At 37.0% G+C, this 14,117-nt stretch overlaps 1 protein-coding gene across 1 annotated transcript in view; it reads left to right on the plus strand.

Annotated features, from left to right (window-relative positions):
- efnb3b (ephrin-B3b) overlaps nt 1–14,117 on the plus strand; it is a 104,535-nt gene that overhangs the window by 55,301 nt on the left and 35,117 nt on the right. Inside the window, exon 2 of the mRNA XM_079810462.1 lies at nt 4,502–4,797. Within this exon, the coding sequence (XP_079666588.1) occupies nt 4,502–4,797 (296 nt within the window). The remainder of the gene's footprint in view (nt 1–4,501; nt 4,798–14,117) is intronic.

Raw genomic sequence — 14,117 nt, forward strand, 5'->3', positions numbered from 1 at the left:
TCTCCTCTGATCCGCAACACCTCTCTCTCTTTCTCTCTCTCTCTCTGTCTCTGTCTCTGTTCTGTCTATTCTTCAAATCAAGTCTACTGTGACGGTGTCTACGATAAACCAACAGACAAAAATCTACCTATGCAAAAGAATTCTTTTGCATCTGCAGGATGTTTTGGTACTTTTGTTCATGAGGTTTTCCGGTGTGTGTATATTTTGTCTACCTAAAAAAAACGTAGCAGTGGCATGTCTGTGTTTTGTTTTGGGTTGAAGAACATTAAAGAAAAGATATGAACCAATCGACAGCATTAATGTGTTACCGCAGGGCATTTTAACCGTGAAATGTAAAATTGAAGTCGCACTTACAATGAACATTACAATACACACGGTTTTTGAAAGTATAACTACAAGACTATTATACGTGTTGGCATGCGGTGGTAAAAAGGGAAGTGATGTAATGCTGCATTTAGGTCTTCCTGCAATGAGTAATTGATGATGTACTGTATGTTCAAGCGATTCAAAATGGACTGCTATCATATTTCTCTCGCTCTCTATTTTTACTTTTTTGACAAAACCAGGAAGCCTTTTAGCGCTAATGCAACCTAATGAAGAGCAAAAGCGGCACTTTATGTGTGTAACTGATGCTTTATCTGTGTGTTTTACCATTCTTTGGCTGTAGAGAATGATGAGAAATGTAGTTTGATGTGACAACTCTGTCTCCTCATAAACAAGCTGAATGGATTAAGCACACAAAATGTGTGGAAATTCGTACATTTGACTGCCAACAATTGATCGTGATGATTGTGATCAATGGCAATTTGCTTCCATTGTGATTCTTGCAATGACAGCTCTAAAATGTCTGAGCTTTGAAGAAAGTCCCAAGTTTCCCACTAGTAATTTTGACTTGATGTTTATGTCAGCTAGTGAATATGATAACCAAGAGTTCATCCGCATAGAAAAGACATTTCGTCAACTTTTCACTGAATAATTCATGCAAGTGCTTTAATAAAATTTCTGTTTTTAAAACCCTCTGGATCGCTAGCCTGGTTTACTTCCCTCTACAGTTCAAAAGTTTGGGGTCAGTAAGATTTTAACTTTATTTTTTGAAAGAAATTAATACTTGTATTCAGCAGAGCCGCATTAAATTGATTTAAAATGTCTGTAAAGACATTTATAATGTTACAAAAGATTCTGATTTAAAAAAAATGCTGTTCTTTTGAACTTTGCTCATCAAAGAATCCTTAAAAATGTATCACAGTTTCCATAAAAATATAAAAAATAATAAGAGAGCATCAAATCATCATATCAGAATGATTTCTGAAGGATCATGTGACACTGAAGACTGGAGGAATGATGCTGAACATTCAACACACGAATATTACATTTTAAAATATATAAAATGGAAAGCAGTTATTTTAAATTGTAACAATATTTTACAATATAACTGTATTTTTGATCAAATAAATGCAGCCTTGGTGAGCATTTGAAAACTTTCATGAACAAAATCTTTTATGTAACAGTTATGTAAGAGAAAAGAACAAAAAGTCCTAAGTTTTCTATGGCACAAATACTAAAGTTGTGTTGAACCCAAGAACATTCCTTTAACGCCATGTGTGTGTGTGTGTGTGTGTGTGTGTGTGTGTGTGTGTGTGTGTGTGTGTGTGTGTGTGTGTGTGTGTGTGTGTGTGTGTGTGTGTGTGTGTGTGTGTGTGTGTGTGGCTATCGGTCAGTCTAATTGTAGTACGTGAAGTGTGTGTTGAGTGTCTGTTCTCTTCACTGTAAGAGCTACTGATAACCTTCCTAACCTGTGTGACAAGGACAGGAAACTCTTCTCCCATAGGAATGCCACACACACACACAAAAGACTTTTTGTCACGATTTCACACTCTCTGCCTTTGTTTCTTAAGAGAAAGAGCGACTAGCTTTAATAAACATGCCCTGGGTTAGCATGCCATGGTAATGGATGTCATTTGTAAATGGATCCACCCGTCATTACGTAAAAGTATTCCCGCATTTCTTTTCACATGGAAACATGAAGCCCATAAAAAAAGACAAAGCCCAACTGCCTTAATTTGCTTACATGTAAATAGCCGTCGGTGTGGCTGGCTGTTTAGAGATGATGATAAAATGGTAATTAGCGTCTGTGAGTCGTTTAGTCATTTGTTTACATAGAAGGAATTCAAAAGAAACTCCCAGAGATTCCGCAACAGCCAAATTCTCCTGGAAATTGGAAGCTCTAGACGCGTCCTCCGCTGTGCTTTGATCTGACACGGTTTCCTTTGGAAACAAGCGTCTCGGGGTGGGATTTGGATCCAGACTAGCCTTGTTCATTCTCATTAGAGTCACTTGTCGGAGATACAAGAACCGAATATCATACTTCTGGAATCTCAGTCGTGGAAAGCCTCGAAGCCTCGGCACCTTCAGATGATTTACACAGCGGAAGAGAGCATTAGGGCTTTGAATAAACAGGAAGCGAGAAGGGCAGGGTAGATGAATGAAGTGTAAAAGAGGATGGGTTTCTACTTGTAGAGAAGGTGATTTATTGAATAAAGAAACACAGCGAGAAAGCGGAGTGTGGTTGGATCCACACCTGCTCCAGTAAATGCCATCCGCTTCCTGAGGCAGCCCACATACCCACAGATATTTCCATGGGAAGTGTGTGGTTCTGTCAGCGAATGTCCCGGAGCGAGAGCTTATAGAGGCAGGCATTTGTACACTATGATGCATCCGGATTTTCGCCACAAACAAAGACAAAAATGAATGAAAAAAAGGAAGAATTTCTGTTTTTTAAATCGATTGAATGGTGAAAAGCGAGGGTTACACACCAGAATGAAGCTAGACATAATGCAAGTTTGTAATAACATTGTAAAAAATGAAATCATCGATAAGTTATGAAAACACTTGTTTTTACATTGCTTTAACTCATCAAAATAAGTTAAGCGATTTTCAACTTTTTTAAGTTATACAAGATTCAACTAATTTTTTAAGTCGGTTAAATGTAATTTAAGTTGAAATTACTTAAACATACGAGTTGATTGTACTTTTAAAGCAGATAGTGTTTATTTTTACAGTGAACTGTTACATTTTACATCGATTTTACAAAATGTTTCTTCAAAAATAAATATTTAAATGGTAACATTTTACAATAAGGTTTCATTAGTTGACACTGATACATTTCAACATTTACTGATACATGATCATAATCTAAAGTTAATAATCTGTTCATATTATTTAACCTCCTTAGCTCTGGGGCCATTTTTGCGGATTTCCGCCTGGATTTGGCCTCCCCAAATTGAAAAGCTCCCCATACCCACATACAGTGGTCTTTAAGTACACAATTTAGGTGTCATTTTACAGGAAACCTTATGAAGTTACATGAAACACTGCTAAAAGTGATAAACATTTAAGTATATATTGTCTGAGCTGTAATAATAGATTTTTTTGAAAGTGTGCTCTAGCACCCTGCAGACAGTTGTGGCTGTTTCCACTAGATGGCAGCAAATACTGGAAACAAAGAGTTCTGTCTGTATCATGTTGTATGCAAGATTTATCCAAATGGATCTGAAGGGAGGAATATTATCTTTTTTATATAATTTCCACCTACCCAAGTCTCCCCATATACAGTGGTATAAATGCAATGTCCCAGTGTCACACAAATCTTTTTTCCAGTGTTTTCAGGGTGCTAGAGCACACAGGGCCTGAGATATACACTTTCAAATATGAATTTATAACCAAAAAAATCAAAAATTAATTTATAACCAAACAATCAAAAAGCGCCTCTTTTGGGGGGGGGGGGGGGGGGTTATTTCAAGTATATACTTGATGTTACTTATCAGGGTCCTTGGAGTTTAAGAGGTTAATAGATCTAAGCTAACATGAATTAACAATGAACAGTTTATTTTTATTTTTGATAAAAACTGTTACAAATGTATTAGTTAATGTTACTGAATTATTATTAATAGACCTTAAAATAAAGTGTTATCATAGCGCTTTGGATGGCTGTAGGTCTGTTAAAAGCGCTATATAAATGCAGTCCATTTACCATTTTACCATATGCATATATTTTATATAATAATCAAATTTAATTTATTTATATATTTGCAAAAGTGTCTTTTATTAATTAAACTTTCGCTCAAAATAATAATATGTTTCTTCAAAATAAATTTGTATTATTTTATATTTTAGATCACAATTTTTTGAATGGTTGCTTTTGATTATTTTGATGGTATTTATGTTTTAAATTATTATTAATTATTAATTTGTTTGGTTACACTTTATTTTAAGGTGACGTAGTTACAGTGTACTTACTCAAATAATATTAATAAACTACATACTTACTATAGAGTTTGCTTTAGGTTTAGTTACTTGTAATTATGCTTCATTTACTGTTATTGCTTTAGTCAACTTAAAATAAAGTGCTTCCATTTTGTTTTTAGCCTTGCCACATTTGAAACGCATGCTTCCAATGACATGACGTTAAATCCTCTCTCTTCCCCTCTCTGTCCTCCTGCAGGTTCAGTGATGATAAGGGTTACGTCCTGTACCCTCAGATCGGGGATCGCCTGGACCTCATTTGCCCAGGGTCTGAGCCGCCCGGCCCACGTTCCCCTGCCGAGTACGAGTACTATAAACTGTACCTGGTGTCGTCACGGGACCAGGCAGACAGGTGCGAAGTGACCGGAGCCCCAAACCTGCTCCTCACCTGCGACAAGCCCAACAGTGACATGCGTTTCACCATCAAGTTTCAGGAGTACTCGCCCAACCTGTGGGGCCACGAATTTAAAACCAATCAGGACTACTTCATCATCGGTGAGTGAGTGCATGTGTGTTAAACTCTCGCTTTAGAGATCTCTCGCTCGTAATAGGCTTGCGCTTTGTGTGTTCATTCACCCTTGTTTATTGTTTTAATCTGTGTTAGAATAGATGGCATGATTGGTTTGTTTTCAGTTCAGGCCGCAATGAAGTCACAATCTTCTGCTGGGATTCGGCTGATTGTGACTTTATCGAATGGAACCATCTCGCGTGGGGTCGTGTTACTGGGGGTTGTTTTTAAAACAGCGCACAGTAGCGTGAAGGAAATGAGGCCAGAGCAAACGGAAGCCCGTCGATATCAACATTTTAGAGTAGATTTGATACAGGAAAAGTGATGCCCCAACACGCTCAGACCCAAAACACGCAGTGCCCTTGTTTTTAGGATATATTCCCTCAGTCATGGAAAACCTGGGAATGGAAAGAAATTGGAAACGATTTTACAAGTCAAGTCACCTTTATTTATAATAGCACTTGATACAATACAGATTGTTTCAAAGCAGCTTTACAGCATAAAGGCACAATATGTAAGATTTTTGGAATAAAATATCCAAAAAACATTAGAACAATGTTATATATTTTGTTGACTTGTGTACTTACATTATCTCAAATGATTCCAAGAGTTTTCAAATTCAGTGAAATAAGCAATTTTAACCAGGACATGGACGTTCGTTGTCTATTAATGACATCATACCTGCGTTACCCTCAATTTCCGGATTTTCTATTTTTCAGATAGAAATCATGAAAACACCAAAGACGGTTTAATATATTATGTGTTTTATTAGACCGGTGAGCAACTGTTTGGATACATTCATCGACAGAAGATTAATCATTGTTATAGCTCAACACAGTTAGTCTTATTTTTATCTATCTATCTATTTTTAGTTTTATTGATTTACCGCGAGTACCATGTTTTACCATCGATCTAACTCACTGCAGTGTGACCATAGTAGCCGAGCGAACGCACAGGGGTGTATTTCCCATACAACAATGTAACTCACTGCTGAACTACCATAGTACGATGCATCGTTGAAGAAATCAACTAGTCATGTCTGTTTCCCGAAACCATATTATCGCAAATCTGTCGTTCATGAAGATAATGATTTATTAAGTCCACATGTTATGCAAACAAGAAACTATGCTTCTAACCACAGGTCGAGAGCTGTTGTTGCAACTAGTGTCATGATACTGGAATTTCTAACTTCGATACGATACCTAAAAAAGCATCGATATTCGATACCACGGGGAAAAACGCTGCATATACTATCAAATAGATATTTTTTATATAATTTCTTTTTTTGTCCGTCTATTTAAAGTCTAGGCAATTAAAAAAATATTATTTTTGTAGTTTGAATAATAAATAACTGCTGTCCCTTTAAGACCTGACGCACACATGGATCCCAAACACTCCTGTTACACATTCTTCCTGAACTGGTTATGACTGCGTTTACGTTAATACTCACCAAGATGGGCATTGAGACATTTTTTGAGTGTATTTGACCATTAACAAGCTGGAAAAAGGAGCACATTTTTCCACTTGTATGTCAGAGGCGGCTTTATTACGGGATGTGTGTGTGCGCTTCAGATGCGAGCGCGAAATCTGCGGGAATTAGTAGAATTAACGTTATGTGCAATCCCGCGCAAAATTCAGACCGGTCACACCAACACTATCATGAGGAAATATAAATCCATCTGTAAATATATATATTAGTTGGAACTATTGCTTCGGGAAGCTCCGACTCGTTGAACTATGCTGATAACGACAGAACTTGCGACAATAGTTGGATAATAACGCTTTCGGAAAACGCACCTTAGAGTAGCATTATAACATAACTTTCAACACATTCAAATGTATCTAATATGATAAACAGCGCTGCTTTACTCAACATACACGTGAGCGGAAGAAGCGGAAGCGGCGACTGCGGCAGAATAAAAGCTCCACAAAAGCGTCATCAAGCTACGCCTGTGTTTTGAATTAAGCGACCTCTAGTGTCAAAAATGGACATATTGTGGCTTTAAATTAGTTAATTTAATCTATAAAGCATGGAAGTGTGATTCTTATCTTAGAAGTTATAGAACTTTAGATTGATTTTCCCAAATCCCCAACTGAAAAACACTCAACTCTCAGTAGTGTTTGACACATTTTTGCACTGAAACTGCATTTGCAACCAACATTATGATTCCATAATCTGATATCGTTCCAAAAAGGATATTCAGCTGGAAAAAATGTAGGACTGGGCTCAATTTTATCCACCAGGAAATGATTGGATCATGAAATTGGACGTTAGTATGACCCTGGTGTGTACCAATGAATCATGCAGAATAAAACCATGTGTACTAACAACGTAAACAGAGTCGAATTTTTGGATACACACTACCGTTCAAAAGCCTGGGCTCAGTAAGAGTCTCTTATGCTTACTGAGACAAAAAGCTGTGATATTGTGAATATACTGTATGTTTTAATATATTTGAAACTGTGATGAGTCTTCAGTGTCACATGATCCTTCTAATAAGCTGATTTGCTGCTCAAGAAACATTTATTATTATTTTCAATGTTGAAAATGGTTGTGATGCGTAATATTTTTTTGAAAAACGTAATGCATTTGTTAGACCCAGATGAGTATTTCAAACATTTATTTGAAATGGAAACCTTATGTAACATTAAAAATGTCAATTTCTATCAATTTAATTTATCCTTACTGATTAAAAGCAAATATATATATTTTTTTTAATATTACTGACTCCAAATGTTTGAACAGGGATGTTTTTCTTTAAATGTATTCATTCCAAGTACCTGATATGCCGAAATCTGTCCCAGCAATTTCTATAATATGATTTGAAAACATAATTCTAGAAAAATCATGGACAATTTGATTGGCTAAAAGGTGTGTGAGGCCTTTGAACGATAAAAAAAATCTTTCACCAGGGCCAATTGTCAGTCAAATTGTTTAAAACCGCATTATGATGTGAGCAGCATTTCAAACACGGTCGGGAGGTAATGCATAGTTGGAGCTCAGGAGCCTGAGGTTATATTTTTGTGTGTTTTTTTATGACATGTGTGTATGTGTGAAGGTGTGTCGTCTAATTTTAGCGGTTGCAGGTCTCGCAGACGCTGTGTGATAAGAATCAAGCTCTTTCCACTGGCTTCTTAATGGACAAACAAGTGTGAGTTTTCTGGTATGTGGACGCCGGGCTGATTCAGGGCTCTTCTGTGTTCTGTTAAGCCTTAGCGTAGGTGTCATTGACACACACACGCACACGCATGCTGCAGGCTTTATCATTGCTCCAACAGGCCCGACGAATCGATCGACAGGCTGTGCCAGTCTGTGAGTCCTCAAATGCAAGGTCGAAGGCACACACACACACACACACACACACACACACACACACACACACACACACACACACACACACACACACACACACATTCAAGATGAAGAAAGAGAGAAACCACCAGTGTCCACACGGAAAAAAAGGCGAAAAGTGATTTTAAGGGTCATTGAACATTTAATTTAGTGTTTATGTGTGTGTGTACGTGTTAAAAATAGCCGCGTGTGCATCCGTCATGACCGGTTGATGTTCTATTTTACAACAGAGTGCACATTTGATGGCTTCTGACGTCTTCATGCCCATGTGTTGCCGCATGTGTGTGTGTGTGTGTGTGTGTGCAAGGGTATGTGTACATTAGAGATTTGGACCTTAGGGAGAATGGTATTAATTAACCTACCTTAACATGCGCTAATTTATTCAGCCTAGCTCAAATGAGCTGGAACAGGAATGATTCATGAAATAGAGAGTGAGAAAGAGAGAGAGAGAGAGAGAGAGAGAGAGAGAGAGAGAGAGAGAGAGAGAGAGAGAGAGTGTTTATGTGGAAGAGAGCATTGACAGGTCATTATGGCTGCTCCAATCTCGTTGTCTAATTATCACATGGGTCATGAAGACGCCCTCAGGTCACTAATAACAGTGTTTACACACATACACTTAAAGGGATAGTTCATCCCGAAATGCAAATGATCATCATTTGTAAAGCAATTGTCATCATTTACTCACCCGTGTGCCTTTCTGCTCTGTGTATCTGCGTCATATCAACAGTGCTATTTTAGTATTACTCATAGACTATTGTTAATATTTTGAAGTTTACTGAAGTTTTAATCATTTTATGTTCTTACATATTTCTCTTTATTCAGCTTCAACTTGTTTTATTTCAGTTAGTTGCCAATTTCCACTTTTCAAGTTTTTTATCTAATAGTTATATTTTATTTAATTTTTAGATTTATTTAAATGAATGAAAATGAGAAAATAGATTTAGTATAGTTTATGAATACCAATGCATATCAGTTATCGCCCAATATTAGTGATTTTTTCAATAATTTTTAATTTATGTGTTTTAAATCTGTATTGGGCAGTATTTGAGATATGTTTAAAAGCTCATTTTAATAACACTAATAATTTATTATTAATTATATATCATCTGTCTGTCTCTATCTATCTATCTATCTATCTATCTATCTATCTATCTATCTATCTATCTATCTATCTATCTATCTATCTATCTATCTATCTATCTATCTATCTATCTATCTATCTATCTATCTATCTATCTATCTATCTATCTATCTATCTATCTATCTATCTATCTATCTATCATTCTATCCATCGTTCTATCTATCCATCTATCTATCTATCTATCTATCTATCTATCTATCTATCTATCTATCTATCTATCTATCTATCTATCTATCTATCTATCTATCTATCTATCTATCTATCTATCTATCTATCTATCTATCTATCTATCTATCTATCTATCTATCTATCTATCCATCGTTCTATCTATCCATCTATCTATCTATCTATCTATCTATCTATCTATCTATCTATCTATCTATCTATCTATCTATCTATCTATCTATCTATCTATCTATCTATCTATCTATCTATCTATCTATCTATCTATCTATCTATCTATCTATCTATCGTTCTATCTATCGTTCTATCTATCGTTCTATCGTTCGTTCTATCGTTCTATCTATCTATCGTTCTATCTATCGCTCTATCGTTCGTTCTATCGTTCGTTCTATCGTTCTATCTATCGTTCTATCTAGTTCTATCATACTATCTATCATTCTATTTATTCATTTACAATAAGGTTTTATTAGTTAACACATGTGGCCTAATAATAATCTGCACTTCTACAACATTTATTAATCTTTGTTAATGGTAATTTCAACATTTTACTAATGCATTATTACAGTTTTTCTCAGTCGCTTTGGTACATTTCTCAGATCAGAATTGAAATTCTCAAAACTACTTGTTCAATCTTCACATCATTGTGTCACTTGTGCACATCAAAAAAGCAGTTTCTCATTTCTTTGAACAAGTTGCAAATGCTTGTGTACATCCATGCAAATGATTATGTACAATTCTCTGCTGTTTCCTACATTATCAGTTGCTTACGTCATGTTGATCAAAATGTATTATAATGGGTCTCTGTTGAACAGTCTCACCCCCCTCAACATTTAGGCATTAGTTCATAGCAGAAGTCTTTACATGCAAATTAGTTGAACAAGTTGTCATATGTCAAGCATATTTCTATACATTTCCATTAGACATTCACATTTCTACTCTTGTTTTTCTGTTTTTTTTTGTCTCTTTGTGCTATGCAGTGCTGTCTTTTCCTTTCTGTATCGCAATGACATTGTACTGTAATTTGTTGACAGACCAACAGTAAAATTGTAAATGTGAATCTTGTCCAGTCTCTTGCAATCAAACTCCCACATACACTGAGGTGTAACCTACAATTTACAATAATTGTCATCAAAACTTAAGCCATAGTTTACATCAGAACATCCCTCCAGAGTACACTGTTTTTGACAACATGACTAAGCAATTTTGACTGTCTTATTCATACACAATGACACAAGGACTTGTCATTCTGATGGCACTGACATGTTCATTGACACAGATATTTACTTTTGAGAGATGAACTAAGGATTTTGAGCAAGAGACTGGTTTTTGCAGGTAATCCATGGTGTTTTGGTATTTGTACGAATTGTTTTGAGAAATGCACTTACTATTTTGCAAATGTCGAGGATGATTCGAGAAATGAACCAAAGCGACTGAGAAAAACTGTAAAAGTCAAACGTTGTATTTAACATTATTAGTTAATGCACTGTGAACTAACATGAACAAACAATGAACAGCTGAATCTTTTTATTAAATACGTTAACAAAGATGAACAAATACAGTAACAAATGTACTGCTCATGTTAGTTCATACATTAACTAGTGCTAACAAATGAAACCTTATTGTAAAGTGTTACCTATTTATTTTTTACCCAAAATAGTACCAAATTTCTAAATCAGTCAAACCGCACAAACGCAAAATGCACTAGTTTGCCATTTGACAGCTCTTATTCTCACCATATGCTTTTGCTGTGAAACATCATCTTTTGTGTTCCATTAAGAAAGTCATTCAGGTTTGGAACGACATGAGAGTGAGTAAATGATGACACAATTTTCATTTTTGGCTTAGCTATTCCTTTAAAGCGTGATTTTCTTTGCTTTGCAGTCATTCCAGTATCTATCTTACAGCAGTTGCTGGTAAACACACACACACACACATGTTGCTGTCAGTCAGCGTGAGGGATTTGGGGTACCTGACTGCGGAGCAGCTCTGGGCTTCTTATCGGCGTGGCATTGCTGTGGCAGCGGACACAGACAGATGGCTAACTGTCACTCAAACTGAGAGAAGAGAACTCAAGAGGAAAAGAGGATGAGGGAGTGAGGTGGGGGAGAGGAAGAACAAGATGGACAGACGGGTCTTACCAGGGTTTGCCGTGTTTCTCCACTGAACAGCAGCTCAGACACACACGCAGATGCTGAAAATCTCTGTGCGATTATTTCACAACCCTGTGAATCATCATCTTCATTGTGTGCGTGTTTCATGCTGCCGTATTGTTTTGATCCGTATTCATTGCGACTGTTTTAAGATTTGAGTGAACGGAAAAACAGCAGAGGGACAGAAATAGAAGGAGGGAGAGAGAAGAAAACAGAAACAGAAGAAGAGGCGGTCGAAGAGCAAAGGGAGCAAGGGATTCAGGGAGATCTATATTTGATGAATATTTGAACGTTTTAAAGCCCCCAGACCGAAGTTTTCCCTTCTTACTGAGACGAAAGCTAACCACAAACACCAGGGAGAAGAGAAAGGTAAATGAGAGAAAGAGGGAGAGAGAGAGAGAGGGAGTTTTTTACACTTAAATTCCCAGCAGCCTGTATGCTCTGCCAGCGGTTTTTGCCTGAGTTGTTTTTATCAGTGCACATCTGGTCCCTGCGATTCAATTGGATCAGAAGAAACTCATTTAGCAGCTTTAGCCAATCAGAACATTTTGGTGCAGACCGATGAGCACAACCATTCCCCGAGTGATGACAGTGATCAGAATAACAATAGCAGTAAGGATTCGAGGAATATCACACACACACACACACACAGACACAGATGAACATGTGAGCTGTGTTGATCGACCCTGACAGAATGACTGATCAAATCATGCTGAACAGACGCTCGTGACACACACACACACACACACACTGAGATTGTGTTTATGGGTCAGGGTTTTGCCTTCATTGTGACAAACAAATGTCACAGAACCCCAAATCACCTACATGTTGAAACTACCAGAGATTCGATTCAGGTTGTGAATCTGTTCCGATTCAGTTTGATTCTGATTCATTTGGGCATATCGGGCAGAGTTTTGATTTCTGTTGAAATGCGGTTCAGTTGCTATTTAACCGATATTATCAACACAAGCACAAACTCTGTGCATATGAACTGAAATCCAAATCAATCTGTTTGCATAACAATGTGTGACAGTTATAAGTGCATATTATAATTTTAGAATGATTCATTAAAAGGAGCGTCTCATTTGTTCGTGAGAGATCTATTTTGGTGTTTGATTCAGTGGAAAGAATTGGTTCATATGAGTCAATTGTTTGTGAATTCGACTACCCTAATTTTCATAGCAATGTGTAAAATAAGTATAATTATAAGTGCAAATTATAATTTCAGCTATGAACTCACATAAAAGAGTATAGAACGTTTATGAGTCTCTTAGAATTATTAATTTAAAGGAGCGTCTCATAAGAGTCATTTGTTTGTGAGCGGAACTGTATTGGTTTTCGATTCAGTATAAAGAACTGGTTCATATGAGTCAATTGTTTGTGAATTCGACTACCCTAATTTTCATAGCAATGTGTAAAATAAGTTTAACAAATCAACTATAATTCCAGTTATGAACTCACATGAAAGAGTATAGAGTATTTTAGAATGATTCATTAAAGGAGGATTCATTTGATTCATTTGATTTGATTCATGGACATCTCAATCGAAAGATGGGGTTTCTTACATTTTTTAAGGGGCTTTTATCTTATCACATATAAATCGGACTGCAAACTATGACTAAAATATGACTTATTTTGCAGTTGGGCTGTTGATTCCGTTGAAAAGTGATACAGAAAACACTGACAGAGAAAAAAGATTGATCTCAAATGAAGATCGTGGTTAATCTGAAAATCAATTTTTTTTACCCAGCTCTAGCATATCCCTTTAACTTTTTGCTTGTTTTGTGTATGAGGGGTTAGGTTAGGCTTAGAGTTGCAGTTTAGCAAATATCATCACTTCTGTGTGAAAGCTGTGAGATATAGGCGAGTGAAACCAACATGTGTGTGTGTGTGTGTGTTTATGTGTGTGAATGGATGGATGGATTGGACAGATACTCCCCAAAGGTCAGACAGAAAAAGCCCACACTAATTGGATTCCAACTAGTTAACATTGTGTGATTCATTTAACCTTACATGCACACACACGCGCACACACACACACACACACACACACACACACACACACACACACACACACACACACACACACACACACACACACACACACACACACACACACACACACACACACACACACACACACACACACACACACACACACACACACACACACTCTATGCAGTAGCAGACAAAGCCGGCATTGTGCCTCATTCTGCTGAGGAACCACTTGTGGAGGGATGTGTTTCCCGGGAACAGGGGGTGCGCTTATCCAGCGCTCACCATGCCATTGACCCTTGACATCGCCTCACTGGGCCGAATGCAGAAACACGACGACATGGCCGCAATTTAGCGTGCGAGATCACGCAAACATGACCCGTTAATAGCAATAATGAACAGAGAGCACACACACATGCACACAGCTGCCACAACGGCTTGTGTGTGAGAAACACAATAACCACACACATACAAAAATCACACACA

Source organism: Gobio gobio, assembly GCF_949357685.1.
Source record: "Gobio gobio genome assembly, chromosome: 2".
Classification (NCBI taxonomy): Eukaryota; Metazoa; Chordata; class Actinopteri; order Cypriniformes; family Gobionidae; genus Gobio; species Gobio gobio.